The sequence below is a fragment of the Callithrix jacchus genome, chromosome 11 (genome assembly GCF_049354715.1).
Source record: "Callithrix jacchus isolate 240 chromosome 11, calJac240_pri, whole genome shotgun sequence".
Lineage (NCBI taxonomy): Eukaryota > Metazoa > Chordata > Mammalia > Primates > Cebidae > Callithrix > Callithrix jacchus.
In genome coordinates this window covers 18,040,871-18,068,236 of record NC_133512.1, presented here as the reverse complement: position 1 = coordinate 18,068,236, position 27,366 = coordinate 18,040,871, and the positions used below count along the sequence as shown (strand labels likewise).

Sequence of the window (27,366 nt, the reverse complement as noted above, 5' to 3'; positions counted from 1 at the left end):
TGTAAAGTGTTAAAGTTTCTATTAGACCTACAAAGACCAGAACTTACCTCTGTGTGTGCATGTCACTGTAGCTGTCCACTCTTACACAGCTGTGAAGAACTAGCCAATAGTACTTTATAGGTGGTGTGTGCCTGTAATAGCAGCTACCCAACTATGAAGAACTGGGACTGGGTCATTTATAAAGAAAAGAGGTTTAATTAGCTCATAGTTCTGCCAGCTGTACAGGAAGCATGGCTGGGAGGCCTCAGGAAACTTACAATCATGGCTGAAACGAAGGGGAAGCCTGCAAGTTCTACATGACTAGAGCAGGAGGAAAAGAGCACAAAAGGGAAGGCACTACACACTGTCCAGCAACCAGGTGTCCTGACAACTCACTGTCATGAGAACAGAAATGGGGGCATCTGCCCCCATGATCCAGTCACCTGCCACCAGGCTCCTCCTCCAACCTTGGGGATGGACATGAGATTTTGGGCGGGGACACCAATCCAAACTGTATCAGTCACCATTACGGCAGGCAGGGTAGGCAGCAGGCAAATAACTAGCAGGGCAGGCGCAGGCAGGGCTACCTTGGGGGAGTGTTTTCCCAGAGAGAGGTGTCAGTATCAAGTGCACTCAGATGTGGAAAGGCATGGTGTACCTGGTTGGAGCATGAATCCTTGATTCACCTGTTTTCTTTGCACAGAGTCATATTACTTGATTACCAAAGGGAAGGGAACTCATGACCCTCAGGGACAGGCTGTCTGTCTGTGGTCAGACGATGGGCCTCCTGTAACATTGACTGTGCTCCCTTCTGGCCTTGTCAGTAACACAGAGCAAATCAGTTCTGTCTCTCTGTGTTGGAAGTTATGTGTCATTACCCACCCAGCCCCCAGCTCCCTCGGGCATCCTTCCTTCAGCAGGGTTTGTGGCACTTTTTCCTGCTACCGTGCTCCTGTTTTGCCTAGCCCTCTTCAAGGGAAAAAACTAATCAACACTTCAGATGAGACTGACCGGCTTAGAGCTGGGGCGGCTCACACTCTTTCTTCAGGACACATCCTCCTGTCTCTCGTAGCGCAATACAGACTTATTTGAAATCAGGTGTCTTCATGCACCCACCGCCGTGTCCCAGGTCATGTTTATTTCCAGTCCTTGATAAGTAGAGACATTGAGAAAATGTGTTCAGAAATTCTATAGGAATTTGAATGTTGAACTTTAGAATAAAAATGTGGATGTGTATTGTATGTTTGCTTTACTTTACTTTGTAGCAATTCGTTGCTGTTGTGAGTTGGGACGTATAGGTGCTTGACAGGTTGATAAAAACAGCAAAAACTGCTTCACCCCCGCAGGTGGCTCCCAAAGCGCTAGTCTTGGCTATCTCAGGATATCACAGTCATGCTTGTGGTTTTTCTGTCCTTGGCAGCTACAGTTTGCAAATTGAAGCTTTGCATTTATGGCCCATTGTGGCCTTGGTGTGTCATTTGTGCATGGTGAGATTTCCTCAGGCACTGCTGGAACGTCCAACCGCCTTCAGCCAGTGGCGCATCACAGGGATGGCATCTGTGCCCTCCCACTGTGTCGTCCACTCTCCCCGACAGGCCTGATATGGCTCCATGGTGCTTTTGCTGACTGTCCTTGACCAGCTGCTTGCCACTGCACTAGGGCGAAGGTTGGAGCGTGCCCGTGAGTCCCTGTGTAGCTCTCAGTGTGACCTACCTGTGTCTGTTTGCCCTGAGCAGCTGCTCTAGTCTCGGCTCCACCAAGAGTCTACACTGTTGTGGGAGGCCACGGGGCCAGCAGGAGGTGAGCCAGCCCAGTTCAGTACTGAGACACGCAGGCCCTGGGTATGAATCCCAGTACTGCTGCAGGCATGTGAGGCTGACAGTTACACTGACACTGTTGTGAAATGAGTGCCTCCAGGGCCCAACAAGTAGGGCCTTAGGAATTCCCACTTTACCAGGGGCACTGGGCTAGAACTGTGAATGGGGACTTTGCTTTTGGGATCCAAGGGGCTGGATCCCTGAAGACCCCTTCCTCTTCTTCCTTTGCCCCCAGACTGTGGTTTAGCAGGCTTTGGGGTGCTGGCTGAGGGGGGTCATCCTAAATGTCCAGATCTCAACTGAAACCCAGCTTAGTTGTAAGATGGGACCTACCGACATTAGAATATTTCATTCTTTGGACAATGATGAAATGATTGGCAGTTTCTTTTCTTTTCTTTTTTATTTTGAGATGGAGTCTTTGTTGCCCGGGTTGGGGGTTGGAATGTTGGTCTCAGTTCACTATAGCCTCTGCCTCCCGTATTCAAGCAGTTCTCTGCTTCAGCCTCCCAAGTAGCTGAGATTACAGGCCCTGCCACCATGCCCGGCTAATTTAATTTTTTTTTTTTTTTTTTTTGTATTTTTAGTAGAGATGGGGTTTCACTGTCTTGGCCAGGTTGGTCTCAAACTCCTGACCTCGTTTGCGATCCCCTCTCCTTGGCCTCCCAAATGATTGGCAGTTTCTTTGTGGTTGCTCATTCTGGGAATACAAAAGTACATAAGACGTAGCCTGGACTTCAAGGATGTACCCAAGTAATAGAGGAAGGGGAATCGTAACTGCTGTTTTATGTCTCGAAGTAGGAAACACTGGACCCCTCTGTCTGTGGACACAGAGATGGAAATTTGAGTCCTTCACTACCAAGGACAGCATTGCTTCACTGTAACTCTTCTCTTTTTTTAAAGAAAAAAAAAAAAGCTATTATCGTTTAAAAAAAAGCTATAAAGTTATATTTTGCTTTACTTGTCTGTTCAGAACTTCACTAAATTTTGTATAATGCTTTTTTTTGTTTGTTTATTTGAGACGGAGTCTCGCTCTGTCACCAGGCTGGAGTGCAGTGGCGCAACCTTGGCTCACTGCAACCTCCAACTCCCTGGTTCAAATGGTTCTCCTGCCTCAGCCTCCTAAGTAGCTGGGATTACAGGCGTGTGCCACCACACCCAGCTAATTTTTGTATTTTTAGTAGAGACGAGGTTTCACCATGTTGGCCAGGCTGGTCTCAATTCCTGATCTTGCGATCCGCCCGCTTTGGCCTCCCAAAGTTCTAGGGTTACAGATATGAGCCACTGCACCTGATTGTATAAATGTATTTTTATTTTTCAACATTGTGGAGGTGTTACTTTAAATTGGTATTTGAGGTCAGGTTCTTGGCATTTGCAGGGTGTTTATATAGATTTTCGTTTTTAGCTTTGTAAGGCGTAAATGTGGCCTTTCTAGCTTGTGCAGTATGAGGGGCGAGTGCCGGGCATCTAGAGAAACAATTTAATCCTCAGAGTGCTATCTTTACCTAACATGGGTAAAATGAGATTAAAAGTAACCCTACCCAAGGAGAACATCACGGGCAGCTTCTGAGAAGACGCTTTATGGAGAATAAGCTGTGTGTGTATGTGGAGGCCAGGTATAAGTAATGTCCGGGAGGGAGAGGGGACAGTGCCCTGTCACCTTGCCCCATCACTGTCACCTTGTCACCCTGGCTTTCTCCCCATAGCCCATCTCCCATCATCCTGTCACCCTGGGCCCTGTTGCCCTGGCTCGCATCACTCTGGTTCTGTCACCTCCTCACCCTGGACTCCCCTTTCTTGAGTCCTTGTCATGGGGCTTTGAAGCTATTACTGCCCATGTGGCCCCATTAACTATGTTCTTAACTAGCAGATGGGAATGTTTTTGTGGCTTTGAAATCTTCCAGCATGTGGAATTTCCCATCTTGCTGCAGGTGCATGGGGCTGCAGACGCTTGGAGCTGCTCTGTTCATGCCATCTGACGTCTTTGCCCCGATGCTTCAGTGGTGCCAGTCAGGGTTACCCTGGGGCCTTCCAGGGGATCTTTCTTTTGCCTTAGGAAGCCACTCTGAATCTTGGAACAACCCTTGCAGGAAGTTCTTAGACATAAGGTTATAGGGTCAGCCTCCTGAGTGGGCGTGAGGGTGGGCAGGGTAGAGGGGGCAGTGGCATAGTGCATGTTAAGGGTCCAGGGCTCATCTGGTGGGAGACAGCCTAGGAGGCTGGGAGCTGCTGGGCCCATGGTATGCCCTGCCTCAGGGGTGCAAGGCCAGGAGGTGTCATAGTGACCAGGTCAGCTTCTTCAGCCTGTCTTTGCCTGACCCTCCCTGCCAGCCAAATGGGCTTTGCCACCAGTAATACTGAACTGCTCTGCTCCCTCCTCCCTGCTCCCCATGCTGTCTTCTCACTCCTTCCGTTTCTTGCCTGGGCCATTTCCTTGAGCTTCTGCCCAGACACCTTCCCGTCCACAGCCATCTCTGCTGCACCCCTAAGGAGCCCCCTCTCCTCTACACCCCTGCAGCCAGTCCTGGGCCTCCCTCCAGCTGACCCCTCTTCATGTGTTCTCTGTCGTCCTCCATCCTTGGCCACCCTGGATCCCACTTGAGGACAGCGCGGAGTCCTGTCACCCTTCTGCTTGACCCCTCCTCAGCGGGGAATGGGGGTTGTGGGTGACATGGTGAGGTGGGACCCCATCCCCAGCCCAGGTCAGAATACCTAAATCTGAAGCTGCAGAGCCCTACGTAGAGCAGAGACAAGTTGAGAACTTTTACCTTTTCACTTAAAGGAAGTACTTCAGGGCTTCTCTTTGGCATCATCGAATGACCAGCATCATTCCTCTTCACTTTGGGGCTGTTGTTCAGTATAGTAAGGGCTCCTTGAATTCAAGCTCTGGGATCCACGGCGGTTGATCTGATGACCGCGACAACTTCTCTGTGACTCGTGGGCAGGCAGCGCCCGCAGTGTGGATCTTGTGGACAGAGGGAGGAGTCACATCCTGGGCAGGACAAAGCAGGTTGGTGCAGGACCTCATCACGCTCCTCTGTGTAGTATGCAGTATGAAACCAACAAATTATTCATTTCTGTAGTTGTTCATTTACTACTTTTGGACCACAGTTGACTGGGTAACTGAAGCTACAGAAAGTAAAACCAGGATAAGCCGGGAGTCGGGACTACTGTATTCTCCAGGAAAGTTTAAAACAGTTTCATGGTTGGGTACCTTTACTGTGTTAAAATTGTTTGAATATGGCAAATATTGCATGTGGAGTTCATGTTAACGATTTACGAAACTTTTCAATGAAGCAGGGCATTTCTTTCCTTTCTGGCACCTGGATGAAGAGGATATTTATTATGACAATATCCTGCGCTGGATTTGGGTGCTATGCAGCTTCTGTGATTGCTTGCTCAGTTGCAGCAGAGAAAAACTACTGGATAAGTGCTGTAGACAGCCAGGCAGAGAAAAATGATGTTTTAAACAAGCAGTAAATACATTGATGAAAAATTAGGAAATGGCAACTTTAAAAAAAAATGATAGACTTTGGCAGAGAGAGGAACCTTAAAATTACTCCTTTTATTAAAAGCATACAGAGGCCGTGCACGGTGGCTCATGCCTGTAATCCCAGCACTTTGGGAGGCCAAGGCGGGTGGATCACGAGGTCAAGAGATCGAGACCATCCTGGTCAACATGGTGAAACCCCGTCTCTACTAAAAATACAAAACATTAGCTGGGCACGGTGGCGTGTGCCTGTAATCCCAGCTACTCAGGAGGCTGAGGCAGGAGAATTGCCTGAACCCAGGAGGCGGAGGTTGTGGTGAGCCGAGATCGTGCCATTGCACTCCAGCCTGGGCAGTAAGAGAGAAACTCCGTCTCAAAAAAAAAAAAAAAAAAAAAGCATACAGAGTAGTTTAAACATAAGCTTCTTTAATTACTTTCTGATTTAAGTGTCTGGTTTTTAAGGTGGTAGCTGTGTTTGAATTTTTTTTTGTATTCCCGCACCATGCATGTTTAGCTCTTAGTGAATTTTGTGATGACTTGCTTTCACGGTTATTTTTCCCGGGGGTGAGTGTTGCCATATGTGCCGGGCACCCCGTCTGGGATGTGCCTGTCCTCTGCTCTCTGGAACTCATTGGCGCCTGATGTCCCATGGGCCACATCACCTGTGGTTGCTGCCATCGGTTACGAGTCTTGGCAAAAGGGGTCACTTAGCGATCCTGTCAGGGACCTGTCAGGTGTGCGGTCCTGTCTCTTTGTCATGGGGTCAATACCCTCGCCTTGGTGATGTGTGTTTCAAGCAGATCCTGGTGAACTGGGTATTCATGTGTTTTTGAAAATATCCTTTTCATCCAGGCACTGTTATACCATTATTATTACTATCTTAACTAGAAAGAAATAAAGTATTTGAAGTGAGTGTGATAAGAATATGAACATTATTTTGAATTTTTATGATGTTTTCTATTTATCTTGTAGTTAGTTTTTCGTCTTACTGAATTTTCTGTGACTTAGGGTATGTGTTTGTTAGTGTCTCTGGAAAAGTGGTAGGAAACCATGTTTCTTTTTCTGAAGGTGGGCTTCAGGCTGCAGCTCTGGTCGGGGTTCTCTGGTGTTTGTTGAGAGGCATTCAAGTTCTGTGAAGGATTTCAGCCCTGCTCTCAGCAGCTGGGGTGGGGGGCAGAAGGATGTGTCTCCGCCAGCAATTTCTAGGTGCCCGAGATCCTGCGTAGGCTGCAGGAACTGGGATTTGATCACTTGATAGTATGACTTAAAAAAAAAAAAAACTATGAAAGGAGTGAGCTCACAGGAAAAACAAAAGTTCTTGTTCTTGGTAGGAAATTCCAAAGTGTAGTGGAAATGTAAGGAGCTGGTCGTAGCATTTATTTCATGGGGAGAGTATGATCCTTATAATTGTTAAGGATGGCTACTCTTTTTTTTTTTTAATTTTAAGTTCTGGGATACATGTGCACAACATGGAGGTTTGTTACATAGGTATACATGTGCCATGGTGATTGGCTGCACCCATCAACCCGTGATCTAGGTTTTAAGCCCCGCATGCATTAGGTATTTGTCCTAATACTCTCCCTCCCCTCACTCCCCACCCTCTGACAAGCCCCGGTGTGTGATGTTCCCCACCCTGTGTCCATGTGTTTTCAATGTCAGCTGCCACTTATGAGTGAGAACATGCGGTATTTCATTTTCTGTTCCAGTGTTAGTTGGCTGAGAATGATAGTTTTCAGCTTCAAAGGAAGGTCGCTCTTAAGATGAAGTCCTTTTGCAGGGGCTTCCATCTCTGCCCACAATGATGTTCTTTGGCCTTGTTTCCCCCCTTCATGTAGGTGTCAAAGGACACCTGTGGGCCTGGCCCTTCTTCCTTGTGGTCCTCGCTCCTGGGCCCCTGTTCAATGAGGCCTTCCCTTGTGTTCTGTGTACATTGCAGTTTCTGCCCTGTTTATCCAGCTCTCTTGTGCTCCTTTATTTCGTTGCGCTGCACTCTCAGATTATAAACAAATAATGGTATGTTTATTGCTTGCTATGTGTTTTCCTTAGATAAAATAAGATCTCCATGAGGGCAGGATTGTTGCTTTAAATACTCATGTGCTGGGCATAGAGTAATTGCTTGGTAAATATTTGTTGAATGGATCAGTCTCTCTGAAGATCAACTAAATTTCTTTTCTGCTTATGTGACCAAGAGGTTGGATACTCCAAGTCTGTGAAACTCTGTGATTGGTTATCCATGACTGTGTCACCGTTGGGTGAGGATTTTGAGGGGTTCAACAAGCTTAGACATTGGACAGTAATTGCAGGGCCCCTCCTGCTGCTTAGTAAAGTCTTCTTGACCCTGAGAGCTGTGAATGGCAATCTCTGCTCTCAGGGTTTCGATGGTTACGGTTTCAGTATGCATGGGACTTACGTTGGGCCCTTGGTGAACTGAGTATTAATGTGCTTTTGAAACCTGCTCTTAATGTACAAATTAGTTTGGAGTAAAGTTAGATCTCTGATCCTTAAAGACTGAACTGTTAGAGGTAGAGTGAGGGTTTAAGACCAAGGCTCGAGAGTCCCTGGGTTCTATACTCTGGGCCCTGTGAGTGAGCTGTCACTGATTTCCGTCAGTGCACTCAGGAAGCGGCACGGAGGGGCCTGAGCCAAGGGGCCGCAGTGGTCATGAGAAGAAAGTGTGGGTGGAAGTGGATGTAGAAGGCAGAATAATCAGGATCGGCAAGCAGTTCACAGGTGGTTATGGAGGAGTTGGAGGCTGCATGATTTCTGCATGGGTAACTAACCCATCCAGGTGGCTGACTGGCATTCAGGGAGGTGAGGGTAATGCCAGCTTTTCAGAAGAAAGATGTTTCAAAGCAAACTCATCTTCCCAGTCCGCAGACTGGCCTCCCTTCTCAATATCCCTCTCCTCTCTGTGTTAATTCTCCCTTGAACTGAGCACTGGGCTTCCTGACTTGAGGGAGGTTGGATCCCCATCCCTTTCTTTCCTGCTGGACACAGTCCCACAAGCCTCTTGGCTTGGGAATCCCCTGTCCCATCTTTGTCTGGCACTTAGTCTCTGGGTTGGAATCATCTGGGCAGGCTGAGTCCCTGGCCTCCCCACTTTGCTAGGCGCCCAGAGTCCCCTGGATCCCCCTGGAGTGAAAGAGGAGGCTTTGCCTGGAGGGATCAGAACTGAGCCTGCTGCATGTTGAGCAGTCTGGAGTGGAGTCTGACAAAGCATGGTCATAGCCTTGTGGTTGTGCCTCATGGGCCCCTCCCAGAGCTGGTGCCAGCGAGGGTGAACAGGTCTGTATCTGACCATCGCACCTCTGAGGGTCCAGAGACTGGTTTCCCCAAGAACCTCATTTCAGAGAATGAGGCCTTGGCTAGGTGGTGCTAAAAAGCCATTTCCATCTAAACACCTGGTTGATACATGGACACAGGAAGATACTCTCTTCAGATCTACTGATAACGAATGAGGTTCTTAACTTAGAGAGAAAGCATTTAGGTAAATAAACGTCTTGTAACTTCATTGGTGGATAAGGAGGGGCCTGTTGTCACATCTATAGATTCCGTGTGTCTGTGTATATTGTAAGTTTGTATTACTTGCGTTTCCACACATGGTTCAAGTTACATATGTATGCATACATGTATATGTGACTGACCCACGTGGGCATGTACACACTCTTCCAGCTTCTCGTGCAAGTGTCGCTCGTTTTGGTGACAGCTGGTTTTCTGTGGTGGAGCCCAGTCACCTCTGACTCCCTTGCCGCGGGTTGAAGCTGAAACAATAACCAAGCCACTGCACTTACAGCTGCGTTTCAGGTACGTAAGAGTAGGTCGCCTCTGAGTGAAAGGACGGGTTTCTGTCCTTGACACCACCTTGCAGTTGTTAGGCTGCAACAGCGTGAGAGGCTGTCTCCTTGGGGGTTGAGAAAGGAGCTAGCACGTGTTTTGTGACAGGACTTTTTATACCTCATCTCACTCAGTTTTCCCACCAAACTTTTTGAAATGGGTATGATCCAAATTTGCCTACAGTAAAACTGAGGCTCAGAAACTTTGATTGACAAGTAGCCCTGCCAAACAGTGGGAAAGCAGAAGGTGCTGGCTGCAGCCTTTATTTTCTCTGATCCCAAACCTGAGTTCCTTCCCCCTTTCCTCATCTGGCAATGTGATTTGGAGGTAGTTTATAATCATCTTTCCATCTTCCTTTTCTCTCTGTCCGCCATTCTGGATAGTTTCTATCACTGTGACTTCATGGGGCACTCCTACCCTAGGCCTCTCCAGACCACTCCAGCTCTTGGGCGAGGGAACGTCGCAGTATTTCTTTGGAGACTGGTCATTGGGGATGGAGGGAGGGGAGAGAAGCGTGGTATCCAATGTCTGGTTAATCCTGCCTGCATGCTTTTTATCTCCTGTATTGCGTTTTCCATCTGTAGCGTTGGATTTGGTCTTTTTATATCTTCCACTTCTCTCCTTATCACTCACGCTTTGCTTTTTCTTCTTGAATGCACAGGATGTATTTATCTTCATCGTTTTAACATGCTGCCTTCTCACTGTTCGCAATAGCAAAGACTTGGAACCAACCCAAATGCCCATCAATGATAGGCTGGATAAAGAAAATGTGGCACATATACACCATGGAATACTATACAGCCATAAAAAGGATGAGCTCATGTCCTTTGCAGGGACATGAATGGAGCTAGAAACCATCATTTTCAGCAAACTGACGCAAGAACGGAAAACCAAACACCGCATGTTCTCTCATAAGTGGATGTTGAGCAATGAGAACACATGGACACAGGGAGGGGAGCATCACACACTGGGCCGCGTCAGGGGGTGGGAGACTAGTGGAGGGAGAACATTAGGAGAAATACCTAATGCAGATGACGGGTCGATGGGTGCAGCAAACCACCGTGGTACGTGTATACCTATGCAATAAACCTGCATGTTCTGCACATGCATCCCAGAACTTGAAGTATAGTAATAATAAAACATTCTACCCTCTATTTCCATCATCTTGGACATTACTGATTCTGTTTCTCTTGGCTGATCTCCCTTATCATTATGGGTTTTGTTTTCTTTTCATGCTTAGTACTTTTTGTTTCAATAGCAGACATTGTAAATTTCACCTGGTTGGGTGCTGGCTGTTTTTTGGGGAGGGGCTATTCTTTTAAATATTTTGGGCTTTATTCTGGAAACAGTTAAGCTTCTTGGAAATAGTATGACCTTTTGAGGCTGACTTACGAGCTTTGTTAGCTGAGCCAAGAGTCACGTTTAGTTCGGGGCTGATTTGCCCCCACCGTTGAGGCACGACTCTTCTGAGGCTCTTGTGTCCCCTGCATAAGGAGATTTTCCATTTGGTTGTTGGGAACGCACTTCTCTCCAGATGGCTCTGCTTGCTTCTTTCTGGTGGTTCTTCCCGGCCTTAGTGTTTTTCTTATATGCATGCATCATTAATCCTCAGCTGGAGATGTGTGGGGAGCCCCCTCTCTTGAGTGCCCTCCTCTCTGCCTTGACCTTCCTGAATGCTAAACTCAGTCTCCTTAGGACAACCCTAGGCTCTGCCTGGAAAGGAGATCCCCCTCTGTGCACTGCAGCTCGGAAGCTCTCTCCAGCCAGACAGTGGGCGTGGGTGGGGCTGCGTCATGTGGGTCCTGTCTTAGGAATCACTGTCCCATGCTGCCTGTTGTCAAATGTATGAAAACTGTTTCCGTTTTAGTTATTTAAGGACAGAGGGTACAGCTAATCCTTTATATTTCATATCGGCCAGAAGGTCAGAAGTCACCCATAATATTATTTTAACCATGGTTCTAGGAATAGATTTACTTTGGAACATTTTTGTGGAGTGTGCAGACTCAGCCTCAGAACTCAGAAGAAATTCAGACATCACATGGTCCAAAAACCTGATTTTATTGGTGAGGAAATAGGAACAGAGAGTGAGGTTATTTGCTCAGAATCATAGTTTGTCACACTGGCGGTTTGTAAACATTTAGCTCATGCCGCAATGAGATTGTTCATACCCGAAGGGCGAGGCGAACTGTTCCTCGAGGCCCTGCAAGGGTGAGATGAACTGTCTCTCGTGGCCGCAGCAGGGGCGAGGTGAACTGTCTCTCGGGGCCGCAGCAGGGGCTAGGTGAACTGTTCCTCGAGGCCCTGCAAGGGTGAGATGAACTGTTTCTCGTGGCCGCAGCAGGGGCGAGGTGAACTATCTCTCGGGGCTGCAGCAGGGGCGAGGTGAACTGTTCCTCGAGGCCCTGCAAGGGGGAGGTGAACTGTCTCTTGTGGCCACAGCAGGGGCGAGGTGAACTGTTCCTCGTGGCCACAGCAGGGGCGAGGTGAACTGTCTCTCGTGGCCGCAGCAGGGGCGAGGTGAACTGTCTCTCGGGGCCACAGCAAGGTTGGGATCCACAATTCTTCCTGCTGTAAGGGCTGTGCAAGTTTGGTCTTACAGGGAAAAGTTGCTCTTTGGCACATTGAGTTTCCTGAGCCCTGGGATCTGTGCTGTGTATTCATTTTGTGAATAAAACGAGCTTTACTCAAAGCTCCATGGAAGGCACGCCTCTGGGAAGCATCACCGTGAACTGCCTTCCTCTTGCCCTGCCAGCCCAGCCCTTCCTCTTGTACCTGGAAGCTGTTCCATGCCCTTCCCTGCTCTAGCACCCACCTGCCCTCAAGGGCTGTCACACCTGGTCCAGGTGTGCCGCGGGGGCCCAGGCTGGAACTCCAGGCCAGGCCTAGCTTACCTCATTCTGCCTCCAGATTCTTGGCACTGGCTGCCATTTACCCTTGACAGCCCTCCGCCTGCGGGAGGGACTTAGAAATGAGGAAAAGCCACCACCAAGGATTACATCATATCAAACCCTGGGGCCTTTTCCTGGTCAGCCGGGACAATGAGAATCATTTCCAAATTCTGACATTATTGTTGAGAAAGTTCAAGGAACAGATTTCTCTCTTCCTTCTGCTCAAGGAGAGAGAGTGTGGGTGTGTCATGTGTGTCCTACAGCCCTGATCTGCCAGGAAGGCAACCCTGGCTTGGGTTGCTCATTCTCAACTGCACATGGTTTGGTTCTCTGGTTTTAGTGTAGAGGTTACAGGGGTTGTGGGACCCAGAGAGAAAATGAGAAGATTGAAGCAGAAGAAGTTGGGTTCGGCACATTGCAGTGACTTTGTTTACGCCCCTGAGGGCTCAGGGTTATACTCCCTGTTTTAGACAAGGAAATTGAAGCTCAGAGATGGTAAGGGGTTGTCCCCACAGCCAGTGCACCAAACAGCTGTGCTCTCCTTAGCGTGCCACACTGCCTTTTGATAATTAGGGCTTTTTTACTCGGTCCTTTTTATCTGGGGTCTGGCTATGCACACATGGGTGGGTGTGCACATGATGGAGCTGGGTGGCTCTGGATTCCCTTTGCCTCCTGAAGGGATTTGGCATGTTGGTGACATTTGGACCCGGTCCTTTGAGGCCTCTTGAAGCTCATTGTATGCAGTGATTATCAGTGACCAGCTAGGGGCAAGTGACAGGACTAGGAAATACGCAGGGAGGGAAACCGGGAATCTCTCCCACTTTTCCAGAACTTTGAGTCGTAGTTGGCTAGAATACCCTGGGGCCAGAAATGAAACATGGTTTATTCTATGTGGAACTTTGTTGTTTGTTTTCAAGTTTTATTTAAATCTATAAACATAATTTGACCATAACTTGCATGGTCACTGATCCTCTAGTAATACTTTAAAGATTGTGTTGTCAGCTTATGAAGTGGGTAGTTTGGGGATTCCACAGTTAGATCTTTTAATTTCCGTGATGGTTAAGTTACTGTAGAACTCATAATTGATTAAGATACTGCTACATGCTGACTATTCTAACAAATTAACATTTTGTTAATACACGTGGATATTTTGGTGTCTGAATAGTTGCCTTTTTGTTAAAGTTAGGGATGGAGGAAGTGGTGGGAGGGGGTGAAGGCAGGGGAGGAAGAGGTAGAGATGATGGTAGAGGTGGTGGTGGAGGGTGAGGAGGAAATAGATAATGAAGAGTGGAGGTAGATATGATAGCAGTGGAAGTGATGGAGGTGGAAGAGGTAAAGGTGGCGGGAAGGGGTGGAGGTGTTGGAATGGGTAGAAGTGGTGATGAAGGGGTAGGTAGCGGAGGAGGAGGAGCTGGAGGTGAAGGTGGAGGTGGTGGAGGAGCTGGAGGTGAGGGTGGAAATGGTGGAGGTGTTAGAGGAAGTGGAGGTGATGTGATGATGGAAGAGGTGGAGGTGAGGATGGAGGAGGTGGAAGTGATGGTGGAGATGATGGAAATGATGGTGAGGTGGTAGAGGAGGTGGAGGTGATGTGACGGTGGAGGTGAGGATGGAGGGAGTGGAGGTGATAGAGGCGGGAGAGGAGGTGGAGGTGATGGTGGAGAAGGTAGAGGAGATGGGTGAAGTGCTGGAGGTGAAGGTGGTGGAAGAGGTGGAGAAGGTAGAGGTGGAGATGATGTGGCAGTGGAGGTGAGGGAGATGGAAGGAGGTGGTGGGAAGGGGTGGAGTGCTGGTGGAAGTGTTGGGAGGGAAGGTAGCGACAGCAGAGGAGGAGGAGACAGTGGTAGCGGGGCAGTAGTGGCAGTAGTAAAAATAACAGCTGCGATGTACTCCGCCTTGCTTTCCATGTGTGATCACACTAAATCTTCAGTAGTCCTTGGAGGTTATCCTCACACAGGGTGGTTTAATATCTCCCCAAGGTCATGTAACTACTCCTCTGTAGAAATTCTAGCGCGAATGCTGCCTCCCTTTCGGCCAAAATGCCTCATTGATGCGGGGATACCGGATCCAAAAACAGGAACAAAACTGACTTGGCAAAGGCATTTTTATTTTGGGAAAACCATTTGTCAAGATTGACAGGCTCTGGGCAGGAGGTTTCTTTGTAGGGTGATGGAAATGTTCTAAAATTAGATTGTGGCAATGGTTGTACAGATCCTTAATTATACCAACATTCATTGGTTTGTACACTTCCAACAGATGAGATTTATGTTATGTAACTTATATCTCAATAAAACAGTTTTAAAAAATAATCCCCCCCCCGCCCCGAATAGCTGGAATTGATGTTTCTGTGCTGAATGCCGCAGAGTGGGTGGTCAAAGTGACGCAGCTCACGCACTACTCTTGTTTTTAAATCAAGAATTGCTGCACTTGGAGGTAGTTTTGTGGAAATAAGTGTCTGAATATGGGTGGAGTAGTACAAGCCACTGATGTGTGTCTTTTTAGGCTGTGTGATTTTAGCGAGAATGTGATCATTTTTTGTGTGGTGGCATTTCCCTGCCAGGCCAGGCATTCTTACCGTTTGGGAGAAAAGTTGTTTTGTACTTTGACCAGGGCCGGTCCAGATATTTTCACGGCGGACTCAGCAGCCTGTATGAATACAATTACAAGCAAAGAGCATCCCCGTGCTCGTTGATACGGGACAGCTGGCTTGCTGAGTTTTCTTTAACCCCATTTCAGGCTTTTGGAAGCAGCTCTTGTTTTGGTTTAAAGATCTGTTTGACTGAAAACTCTGGTTGAAAACCTCTTGCTCCCTTTCCTCTTGCATAGACATAAAGTGTAACATCCAAACAGGCAGTGTCATTTCAAAGGCGAAAATGGCTCTGGCCCATTTATGGATGAGGGTTATTTCCATTCGAGGGACTAGTTTTGCACACCTTGCAGCTGACAGAATTGGAGGGCTGATACTGCAGCTTTTTACCAAGTGCGCTGATGTTTTAGGAATTGTTTTTCAGCCTTGTGGAGTTTCTGCATGTTTTAGGAATTTCTCTGAGTGGCAGATTTTGTTGTTACTCGTAGCTCAGTTGTTAAGGACTTGTTCTCTGACTCAACCCAGTGGGCCTCACACCCACGGTCATGAGATGTGACTCGCTGGGCAAGCTGCCGCCCTCCTTTTTTCTTATCTGTAAGAATGAGGTACCCACAGCACCCATTCAAGACACAATTTAAGCGGGAATGCATGTAAACTGTCTAGCGCTGTACCTGGTACGCAGGATCTCAATGAGCAGAGAGGCCCTGCCATTTTGTGTTAATATTTAATAAAAGTGTAGTTACATGGCTGAGGAAGACTGGTGGTTGTGAAATCTGTAACGACAGTGCATCTGACGGCTTGCGTGTGTTAACAGTTCTAGAGCAGGCCTGTGTGCAGTTGGCAGAGGGGATAGCAGGAGTTGGAATGTGGCCGATGCCTCCACTTTCAGAAGGCTGGTGACACAGGTAGTCACTCACCACTCGGGCAGCAATCGCTTCAGGGGCTCAGTTTGAAACATTCCACTTCTTTAAGTGCATCTTGTGTGAAATGACAAACCCCATGCCTGTTGCATTTCACATGTTCATCTGCAGACCCAGTCCAGAGTCAGTGGACTCCAGCAATGTGCCCCATCCGTCTCAGCTGATGTCCCGGGTGGCAGGAGGGGTTCAGGAAACTGCCTGCAGGAAGGCCCCAGGGAGCTCTGGGACTCAGAGGCTGGGTCATATAGGATTGCGTCTTCTCCTCTGCCTCTACACCAAAAATCTGTGAGGGTAGCTGCAGGAGAGGGTTTGTGGGGTGGCGGAGGACTGGGAGAGCCCCTTTCAACTGCACCCTCAGGAGCGATTTTCATCTGCTGTCCTCATCTGCTACTTTTGTTTGTTTTAATTTGGTTGGTTGTTTTGCGTCCCTGTAGTGTTTAGAGTTGATCCCTGTTAAGCCTGTAGGTTTTGATTGGGCATTCTCCTAGGTGGAAGACGTTGCGACTCCCTGTCATTCTGTTCTCTGTGGCATTGGTCTTTGTTTACCTTAGTGGAGTTATTAAGTGTGCCTTCTGCACCGTTCTCTGGGTCCTGAAAATATTGTGCACAGGGCAGCCTGAGGACACCACCACGTGCCACCTGCTGTAGACAGAGGGGGACAGAAAGACCTCATATGCAGGCTGCCGGCCCCGTGCTCAGTAGTGAGCTCAGTGTCTGCTGTCTGTTGAACGCCTTGTAGCTTTAGTTTCTGGGCAGGCCCTTTGGTTATGTTAGTTTAATTTGAACCTCAGAAGTGACCTATGAAGTGGCCGTTCTGCCCCAGGAAAGTGTGGAGATCGATACCCCGAAGGTGAGACAGTTGCTCCAAGCCAGGACTAACCAGCATGTGGGGGCCTGGGACCTGAGCCGGAGTGCGGCCTACTCTTTTTTTTGTTTTTTCAAATTACACTCCTATTTAATAGAACTCATTTAAATGATTAAAGTCATTTAAGTGACAGGATTGTATAAAATCATCTCAGATATCATTAAAAAAATTAAAGTTGGCTTAACTGTTTTTTGGTTTTGAGTTGAGGTTCATTATGTTGTCTAGTCTGGTCTTGAACTCCTAGGCTCAAGTGATCCTCCCACGTTAGCCTCCCGAGTAGTTGGGAAAGATGGACACATCGTCATAAGGTGAAATCCCACGATAGGCCATCTGCAAGTTGAGGAGCAGGGAAGCCAGTAGTGGCTCATTCCAGGTCCCAAAACCTCAAAAGTAGGGAAGCCACAGTGCCCACCACACTGACGATGGCACTGCTCTCCTCCCATCCAGTTTTCCCGCTGCCCCTCCAGCCGTGCATTGCTCTCACTTTTTAGATAAGAAAACTACCTGAATCCTCAGTGAACAGCATCCCCTGGTTCTCCTGGGCCAGTTCCTCCTGTGCATCTTACACCGGTTGGCACCCGCAGAGGCAAGCGTACATTTGATGCTCTAGTTGAAATGGAGCTCCAGTGACTGGTGGAAGGGCTGCTTCCCTGCTGCTGTAAGCCCAGCCTTCCTTGTGATGCTGTTTGCTGAAGCCTGAGCTTTGAAAGGTGGGTGATGGGGCATTCTTGTCCCTCCATCCTCACAGAGAGGCAGAGGCATCCCTGCCCCAGATCTTGGGATGAGGCTGGGCTGTGTGCCGGGGTTGTGAGGATGAGTCCAAGGGGCCCATTTCTGGGGAGAGAAGGGCACCTATCCATTCGCTCTTGTTACTTCCTGCTTGGAAATGAAGCAGGGCTGCAGGGAAACGTCCGAGGAGGTAAACTTTTCGTTGGGGCTGTCAGAGAAGGTGCCAAAAGGATGGGCCTTGAGGATGGGTTTTTGGGGTGTGCATGGTGGGTGGGGCAGAGAACATTCTACATAGTGAGCATCCGGGGCCAAGTCCTTTGAGAGGCACATAGCGGTCACTTTGGAATTGAGGAAAACCAGCTGGGTTGGTGGCTCCTCCAGTTCTAGGAGATATGAGCCGCATTACATTAGGGAGGGCAGTTCACATGTAGACACCTGGGTCCCCCATCGCAGGCCTGATTCAGCAGGTCTGGCTGGGGCCTGGGAGCCTGCATTTCTGCCATGTTCTCCCAGGTGAGGACCAGCCACACCAGGCCACCTGGTACCCCAGCAGGCATGCCCACGGAGTCCACAGCACAGCTCACCACTTTCTTCCTCCCACGAGTCACTTTTTATGTGTATTCTTGGAAACCTGCAGCCCTTCATCTGCAGAGTGAGGGAAGTTAAGCCACCTGCCTCTGTTAGCCAGGGTCTTGGCAGTCTGCAGCCGGCACCCTCCAGAGTGTAGTGGGAGCAAAAAAAAGGAGTTTAATGGAGGGGCTGGAGGGGTCTAGAGAAAGCAGCTGAGTGTGGGTTCCAGCCTGGGGCCAGCAAGGAGCCTGAGGTAGTCAGGCCAGGGGGCATTTGTGCAACCGGCTTATGGAAGGAACAGCCCAGCTGGCCTCCCGGGCCACGTTCCTGCCTGGCCTGGCTCCATTGGCCGCCCACCACCCGGGGCCAGAGGACCAGCTATTGGTCGATGCAGCCCAGGCAGGCTGGCTGCCCGGAACAGGATGGAGGAACAGACAGAAACTATTCTCCTCACCCACTGGAGGGCTCTGTTACAGGAGCTGGCTCAGCACAGGGCCTGGGACTGGGTCACCCAGGAGAGGGAGGGCTTCTCATGTTCATCTTGAAGGTGGTGGTTCTGCCCTGATCTGCTGGATGGGCTTATTTGACTTGGGCAAGTTTTTCTAAAGCATGTGGATTTGGGAAGGTTCAGCATGAGTGAAGTGACCTGTGGGACTTTAATTAAGGACCTTGGCTGCCCTCTCCCATCCTTCCACCTTCCCCTAGAGGTAGACAGCGTAGTGTTAAGCGTAGACTCACAGGGCCTCCCCCAACTCCCTGTCCAGTCCTTCCCCAGTGGGCGAGGCTGGGAAACAGACACACAGAAAAACAAAAACTAACCTGGAGAGGAAACCATGCTAGCGTGATGATAAACCTTTTGTTCTTGTCCCTATGTTCATTACCCCTCACCTGGCAAAGCGCCACTGTTTGCCTTTGAATGGTGGGTAGACGTTTGCCCCTGACCTTCCAGCTCTGTCAGGATGAGCTCTGTACTGCCACAGTGGCTAACTTTTCCCTGCTGCGTTTTGTGTTTTGGCTTTATTTTACAATTACCATCATTTGTCATACCATGAAATCTTTTTTGGCTTCGCAAGAGAACAGCCTTCGTGTCTGAAGCATCTGTCTGTTGAATTAAAGAAGGTACGTTTCTTTTTTGACCTTGGAATTTCATAAACAAATGAGCCACTTGTTGAAATTTTTTTCTTACTGCCATAATTTGTCATGCAAGCCTGTCAGATTTTAACAATGCTTGAGAGAGTTGCAAGATAAAATATAGTATCCCCAGTTAAATTATAGATAAGCTACAAATACATTTTTAGGATAAGTCTCATGAAATATTTGGGACATATTTGTACAAAAAAATTATTAGTTATTAATCTGAAATTCAAATTTGATTGAACATCCTGTATTTGTATTTGTGAATCTGGTGACACTATTTAGATAAGGTTGCCTTAAATTAGGTTTGCAAATTACTTGTCTTCTAAATGCATGTCTTAGTGGAGCCTGGTTGGCATTTAAAAGGGGAGGTCTCGGGCAAAGCAGTCATCTATCTGTCTGAGGAATGGGGCTCACAGTGCGCAGGAAGTCCCAAAGGTGCTTGTTCACCTGCAAGGCCTTGCTCCTTATGGGACAGGCCTGGAGCAGGGCTGTGCAGGCCCTCGGTGATCTGGAGGCTGGTTCCATCCACCCTTTGGCATAGATGGGGTACCATATCTTCTTGATATAGTCTCACAGTGTCTGTGGGATCAGCCCAATAGCAACATTCGTATTAGCAGTGCGAGGTAATTACTCACATACGTAGCAGTAAATATTTCAGATGAGATGTTTTAGTCATTTAAGCAAACTTCGAAACTACTTTCATGTTTGCTTGGAAGAAAATGACTAAGGAATTCATATAAAAGAAGCAAGAGGGGAAATGTTCTGCTGATGAGAAAACACGCTGGCAGACTGTGAGAATGGAAAATGTGGCTTGCCGGCCCGGGAGTGGGCAGCTCTGTGGAACCGGCGAGAAGCTGGCTGAGAAACACTTGGATGTGTTTTAAGATTGTAACACGTGAGCAGAGTGACCTCCCAAATCAGACAGAAAGAAGGCCTGGGTGTTAAGTGGTCCTGGTAGAACTAGTCAGCCACTTTCTTGTGGGGGAAGGAATCACTGTGTTTCCTCCCCTTTTGCTATCCCACAAAATAACTGTCAGGAAGAGGAAAGAGTAATACATCAAGTCAGAAGGGAAATCAGAGTAAAACACCAATGAAGGTTTTTCAGTTTTCTTGACAGAGGCTGAACGTGATTTTCAAGCTTAAAATGATGAGCCAAAAAGACAAAGTCAATCGACTTGACTGTTCTGAATTATACCTTTAAGAATCAAAAATCTGATGAAATTGAAAGACAAGCAAGGTGGGGAAAACATTTGCTACAAATGTGAATGAACTGACTTGCTTGCTGCATAAAGAGCTGGTCACGGGAGAAGTGGAAGCAAGTCAGTGTTCAGTGACAATGGGCCAGGAGGCCGGCGGGCCAGCAGGGATGGGCGCTCACCCAGGGCTCAGCCTGGCCAGGAGGCCGGCGGGCCAGCAGGGATGGGTGCTCACCCAGGGCTCAGCCTGGCCAGGAGGCCGGCAGGCCACCAGGGATGGGTGCTCACCCAGGGCTCAGCCTGGCTTCAGGTTTTCCATCATAAACAGATGAGCAGATTGACTCAGGGAATCCAGGTAATTGGCCCCAAACCCTTAGCTGATGCGTGTCGGGGTTGTGATTCATTCATGGACATTTTTGATTTGGAAGCTCTTGGGCCTCAGGAACTAGGCTAGCTGACCTTTTAAAGGATAGCCCCAAAGAAGAAATACAAAGGGCTAATTCGCTTATGAAAAATGTTAAACCTCAGCATTATAGACCTGCATATTAAAACCACAGGGTGGGGCCGCTGCTTACCTCTGGAATTAGCCAGAAAAAAATTCCAGAAAAATAAACAGTCCCTGGCTGGCTTGGGAGTTATGAAAGAGGCAGTTGCCTCCTCTCCAAGTAGAAGGGTGAATGTGTGAAGAAGAGTTTGACTGTGTGTATCTGGAATCTTAAAAAAGCACACATGACCTCTGGCCTGGTCCTTCTACTTCTAGGGATCTGAAGCAAATCATCAGAAATGTGGACAGAGTTTTGTGCTCGAAGGTATTTATTTGATCATTATTTATGCTGTCTGAAAGTTGAAAACAACTGCAGAGTGGCTACTAGAGTAGTTCAGAATATGAAAATAAAAGGTATTTACCAAAGTTTTAAAATAGTTGAAGACAGGGACAGGAAAACACAGAATTGTTTACACAATCTGATTTCAATAGTGTCTAATTATGCCCAACAAAGGGGCAAAGACCAGGAAATGCTTTTATCCCACTGTTGTAGGATTTAGGCTAATTTTATATCTACTCTAGGTTATTTATTTATTTATGAGTCACTGCAACCTCTGCCTCCCGGGTTCAAGCAATTCTCCTGCCTCAGCCTTCTGAGTACCTGGGACTATAGATGCGTGCCACCACGTCCAGCTAATTTTTGTATTTTTAATAGAGACAGGATTTCACTATGTTGGTCAGCCTTGTCTCAAACTCTGACCTTGAGATCCACTGCCTTGGCCTCCCAAAGTGCTGGGATTACAGGTGTGACCCATTGTGCCTGGCCTAGGTTAGATATTTATATAAAAATTTTCTTTGCATGGATTGTTGTAAAATTCAAAAAAGAGGAAAAATATTCCTCTGAGATGGCAAAGAGCAGGCTGGGTGGGGAATGTTGGCTGTGGAATTGCAGAAACTAGCTGGGGAATGGCTGAACTGGTGGGGCTGGGTTGGGAGATACTGCCCTCCCCAGTGGCCAGGGAGCCCAGCTGTCTCCTCAGCGCCTCTTGCAGGGGATCTTGGGGACCTTACTCTTTCCTCCCAGACACCACGTGCTCTAAACAGTCCTTCCCCTCTTTCTTAGTCAAAAGCTTACATTTCCAACAGCCTATATGTTTGTCAGATATCGGTGAAATGAATTACACCATGCATCTACTTGGTAAACTATGCTAGAGTGCCGACGGAGATGATTGTTGAACTGAAAAATTTCAAAAATGATATTAAAACACAATATGAGGAAGATGATTATGATTCGGTTTTTATCAGGAACATTTGTAATTCTCATGAGACTCAAGTAGAGTATACAAGTTCTCTGTAAATAATCCAGACATTGCATAGATGCATGTGGTAGTTTTTGTTTTTGTTATTCTGAAAAAAGGGAGGTTCCATTTTAATTTTTTCTTCATTTTTTTAACATACAGAAAATACAGATTTTTATAATTAGCAAATTTTACATCTATGAATAAAAAATAAAAGAAAGCTATTTCTTTTGAAAGTGGGGAAAGAGAGAAGCTGGTGAAAATGTCTGCCTTCCTTAGGGCTTTGTTCGTTTTATTTTGTTTTCTCCAGATATTCTGGAGGAAGGTGTGAACGCGACTTTGCCTCCCAGGGAACAAGCTTCCTCCTTCTAAGTGGTAGATGTGGGTGAGCTGACCCTGCTGGAGTCTGTACCCTGGGCTGCCCTGTGCCTCCCCCCATTGTGAGTGGCCCGTGAAGCACAGCGTTGACCAGACCTAAACCTGTTTGCTCCCAGGTCAGTGTGCACGCAGCAGAGAAGTGAGTTTCCATCACATTTCATGCGTGAGCAGGGAGGGCTCTGGGCAGAGAAGGCATTTGCTGGGAACCATTCTGGCAATTACGAGTCAGTCACATTCCCTGGGCCTGCTGCTTGCTGCCTCGTTGAAGTCAGTGTGCTTTTCTGAGTTTCCTGGGCAGCCTGAGCACTGCAAAATGGTGGGAAGGAGCGTGGACCCTGTAGCTCGAAACCCAGAACAGCCTGGACCCACTGGGTGATGAGGGTTTTGAGGGTAGTAACTCACCTTCCCGTGCCTCAGTGGCCGCCTCTGTGGCGGGAGCCCCACCTGGCAGAGGGAACTCTGTGCATGTTGGCCGTCAGAGCACGCTGCATGCCAGATGTTTCATGTGTTTGCAATCTGGAAGGTCTCTTTTGCATGAATAGGAGGGAATTTGCTGATAACTATGATATTTGTGACTATATATATATATTAATAGTAGTTTTGGTGCAGATCTTGTACTTTTGGCACCGTTCAAACCTTTCTAATTACGGAAGTAGTAGTATATATGCAACATGAAGATTTCAAAGGTTTTATAAATATGTAAGAGAAAACGAACATCTCCGCACCCCAAGTTAGTCACTGATAATATTTATAAGCATGTACGTATTAAAAGACACGTTTTCTTTCCCCACGTTTGAATGTATCTTTCATTGGCTTCTAGTCCCGTGCAGGTGCGTTTCTCGAACTGTGGGCTTAGGGTCATAATATTACTGTTTTACGTTTTGCCTTAAAGCGTTGTTCTCATATTAATGACTAAAAAAAATGCCACCGAGCTCCTTACTTATACTTTGTGGAAGGAACCACTTATAAAACACCCTCTAGATGTTTCTGTCCTAGATAACAGAACGCCCAACGCTTGATTACCTGTAGTTGTTACAGAAAATGCATGTGCTTCACGGACTGTTAACTATTTATATTCACTGCCTAAATCAAGCAGTTGGCAGTAATGCTCTTTGAATTGCTATACAGGGAGAGCTATTTAAGCCCAAACACAGAAGTAACTTTTAACTGCCTTGCTGAACAGCTTGCACCTTTTCACAATTAGCTTCCCTTAATCAGTCTTACGTTCAACACCTATCGTTGAAAACGGATGAAGTAGCTAAGTGGAAAGGAAGTAAGGAATAGAGTAAGAAAGAAGTGCTGGGGAAGCTGGGTATTGAGAAGTGTGGGATGCTGCTTGTGAACTCACGGCCTTTCTGCTGTGGTCCTTCTTTTTAGGACAAAGTGGAGCAGACACCTCGCAGTCAACAAGAGCCGGCAGGACCAGGGCTCCCCACACAGCCTGACCGACTCGTGAATCGCCAGGGTAAGGAGTGAGCAAACACAAGAACACTCGCAGTTCTAGCTTTGCAGCAGTGGCAGGACCTGATATTCTAAAACGTTGCTCTTGACGCTAATATATTACTATTCTAACATTGGTTCTTCTTTTCTCAGTAAGGACAATGAATCCCAAAATAGAGAAAGATCCTTGGTTCTGATATCTTCCTGTATTTCCTTGCAATTAGCAAACTTGAATGAGCAAAACCTCAAGATCAGTTTCATGTGAGTTATCTAGGTTTCAGCTGAAAGGCAACTTGATGTCGCCTTTTGAACGCTGCTCCCAGGTGAATCCTCTTGATGTAGGCATGTGTATACTTCCAGTTAAGGTGGTTTGGGGCATATGTACTCTTGGTCTTTCTCTACTCTTCTCTGGTTCCTTCTGTTCCTTCTATTAATTTAATTTCTGACGAGGTTATTGTGGAAAAGGAAGGAAAGGGAATTCCCTTTAGGAAATTAGACTACTTAGGAAGTTAGATCTAATAAATGAAGCTTTGCTGCAGGATGGGAAGCCTTAAGACAGAACTGGAAACATGCACATGGCTTGTCGTTCGGCTTGTTGGAGAGTTTACGTGCAGGACATCACAGGGCTTAGAGCTGCTGGGAATGTGAATATTCAGATTTTCTTAAATTACTTAATGAGAAAGGTTGACAGCAAAAATAAAAGCCGGGATCTGACCATGAAGTCAAAGCAATATTTTTTCAATTATTAGAAGATTCATAAAAGCCATCAGGGTTTTCCATGGAAAGCATAATTTTAGAATCATCTTTTAGAAAACTTTGAAATGACACGATGCAGGGAAAGGGTACCAATTTGTTAGTATTGACTTCGAAGCTTAAGAAAATTGTAACTTGTTATATTGTATGCTCACATATGATCTCATTTAAACGGAAATAATTTAAGCCTTGGTGTTCATATTCATATAAAAACTTAGGCTAATACTTTAATTAGGAAACTAGAAAAAATTACGCTGAAAGAACTTTTCAAGTGTTACCTTTTATCCTTTGTCTTTAAATTGTATACTCAAAGATTCTACAGATATCAAAGCCACCTGGGTAGTAGCACGATTAAGGGACATTTGTAGCTCGTGGAGCACATTCCGTGTAGAAGAGAGCTGGTTCTCTTCCGTGGCGTGGAGTTACACGGTACGCTGTTGAAGCTGGGTCTCCGGTGTAGCATCTCTACGGCTTCATTTTCAGGTGTTCTCCACACCTGGAACAGGGCTTAAAGGAAGAGATGAACATGCCCCTGTACTGAACAGCACTTCTGCTCAATGACCCAGAGGGTTGATGCTTTAAGCGCACCCTTGACTTTGGCCACCTCTCAGTCCGTTTACGTACACATGGCATGTAAAATGGGAAAGCCAGAAGGACTCAGCCTTGCCCAGACCCAAGCATGTCCACAGAGCATTGAATAGTGCTGTCCCCTTAGGGCTGTGGCTCCCAAAGCGGCATTGGCAGCTGGCTCAGGTCGTAGGGAATACAAAGGGCTGCGCTTTCCCTTCTCGTCAAACCAGGCCCATGGTATCCAGCTGGGAGCTGTGGTAGGGCTCCCCTGTTTTCAAAAGATGCTGGAAAAGGGCTGTTGCCAGGGAGGGATTACAGTGCATGTGAACTCATGGCCAGGCACCCTGGCAGAGTGGATGCAACCTTGCAGCCAGAGCTAACCCAAACAGCCTCCCAGTGCAGTGACGCAGACTGCAACCTCTGCGGTCCCCATGAGGCAGCAGCTCCAGACTGTCCCGACTCGACCACTCAGTGCAGAGGGAGAGGCAGGAACAGAAAAACAAAACCCACCTAAAGCAAGTCTGCAAACCAACATTCCAAAAGCACATGAAGCAGTCCCATACCAAGAAATACAGAATAGCCAGCAAAACCAACAGATTACCAATTTAGCCCATATGCAACCAAAAAAATGTGTGACAAAGGCATTAAAATACATGTTTATGGTACTCAGACAGATACATGAAAGAAAGTCTGTAAGATGAGGCAAGAAACTACGAAACACAACAAGAGGGAATGAGGCAAGACCTGGGCACCCCAGGCGGTGCCCAAAGACAAAGCAGTGTACTCCCAAGTGCAGAGGGAAAGGTAACCATCCATCTAGAATTTTATGCCAACATATCACCAACTAGGGAAGGCAAAGTAAACCTTTCTCAGGCAAAGATTGAGAAAAAAATCTGTCACTGGCAATCTTCACTAAAAGAATAATTATTCTTTTATTTTTTATTTTTTGAGATACCAAGTCTTACTGTCACCCAGGCTGGAGTGCAGCTCATAGCTCACTGCAGCCTTGAACTCCTGGGCTCAAGCGATCCTCCAGCCTCAGCCTCCCTAGTAGCTGGGACTACAGGTGTGTGCCACCACTCCTGGCTAGTTCTTTTTTTTTTTTTTGAGACAGCGTTTCACTCTTGTTACCCAGGCTGGAGTGCAATGGCGTGATCTCGGCTCATGGCAACCTCCGCCTCCTGGGTTCAGGCAATTCTCCTGCCTCAGCCTCCTGAGTAGCTGGGATTATAGGCATGCGCCACCATGCCCAGCTAATTTTTTGTATTTTTAGTAGAGACGGGGTTTCACCATGTTGACCAGGATGGTCTCGATCTCTTGACCTCATGATCCACCTGCTTTGGCCTCCCAAAGTGCTGGGATTACAGGCGTGAGCCACTGCTCCCAGTCCAAGTTTTAAAATTTTTTGTAGAGATGGGGCCTTTCTATGCTACCCAGACTTCTCTCAAACTCCTGGCCTCAAGCTATCCTCCCATGTCAATTTCCGAAGTTCTTAGTTTACATGTGTGAGCCACAGTGCCTAGCCTAGAAGAATGATTAAAAGTGTTTCTTGAGGAAGAAGGAATGTGGATACTAGGGAAATGTGGCACATATGGGAAAATAATATGTGATGAATACTCAATTGTGTATTTAAAAATGTTAGGCACAGCTAAAATATTGGCTGTAATTACTAAAAGAATGTGCATACAATCTCTGGTTCCCAACCAGCAGAAAAAGATATAAGGGAATATATATATGAAAAATAACAGCAGTCAAACAACATCAAGTAGAAATGGAAAAAAGCAACAAGATGTGGAGAGAGAAAGGATGTTAAACGTGAAATACAAAATCAGATAGTAGGAGTAATTCCAAGTCATTTCGTGACAGTGTTAACAGGCTCAAAGTAATAGACACACGTAGCTCCCTCCACCCAACAGACTCATGATTCTTTTCTAAAATCTGTGTAACTTTTTGAAAAATTGACTGTATATAGAAAGTCGCACTCAATTTTAAGCAATCTATTTCATGCGAGGCTTGTTCTTTGACCCAGTGTGAATAAATCAGACATCAGCATAAAAAGTTCAAAACAGTGCTCGCTTCGGCAGCACATATACTAAAATTGGAACGATACAGAGAAGATTAGCATGGCCCCTGCGCAAGGACGACACGCAAATTCGTGAAGCGTTCCATTTTTTTTTTTTAAAAAAGTTTAAAACAAATCACATAAACATGCATGTGGAAACTTTAAAACACACCCACTGTTATTTTACTGATGAGTTAGAGAGGAAATTGCAATGGAAATATCAATCATTTAGAACTGAATGAAAGTGAACACACTGAAGTGGAAAGTTGTATAATGCTGCGAAGGTAGTAAGGCTAGATTTCTAAGCTTCAAAAAGAGAAAAATTTAAATTAATGAAATAGAATAAGTCTAAGGAATGTAGGAGGAATTAATTAT

The 27,366-nt window shown here is 46.9% G+C and overlaps 2 protein-coding genes and 1 non-coding gene across 11 annotated transcripts in view; all 3 read left to right on the top strand.

Annotated features, from left to right (window-relative positions):
• The window catches only part of LOC144578329 (uncharacterized), a 79,803-nt gene extending 57,549 nt beyond the window's left edge, over nt 1-22,254 (top strand). The window contains exon 3 of the mRNA XM_078342440.1: nt 22,099-22,254. Within this exon, the coding sequence (XP_078198566.1) occupies nt 22,099-22,160 (62 nt within the window). The 3' untranslated portion in view covers nt 22,161-22,254. The remainder of the gene's footprint in view (nt 1-22,098) is intronic.
• Nucleotides 1-27,366, top strand: part of GRB10 (growth factor receptor bound protein 10) — a 212,968-nt gene that overhangs the window by 68,014 nt on the left and 117,588 nt on the right. For 7 of the 9 annotated variants that reach the window (XM_009002182.4, XM_009002177.4, XM_054237093.2 and 4 more), the window contains one exon: nt 23,544-23,631. The exons of the other annotated variants lie outside the window; for them this stretch is intronic. Coding sequence is in view for 4 of the 7 variants with exons in the window: in XM_009002177.4 (XP_009000425.2) it covers nt 23,544-23,631 (88 nt within the window). In the remaining 3 variants the exon portion in view is untranslated. The remainder of the gene's footprint in view (nt 1-23,543; nt 23,632-27,366) is intronic. 9 annotated transcript variants of the gene reach the window in all.
• On the top strand, nt 26,998-27,104 carry LOC118143902 (U6 spliceosomal RNA). The gene has a single exon (XR_004728387.1). It is a non-coding gene; the product is annotated as a U6 spliceosomal RNA (small nuclear RNA).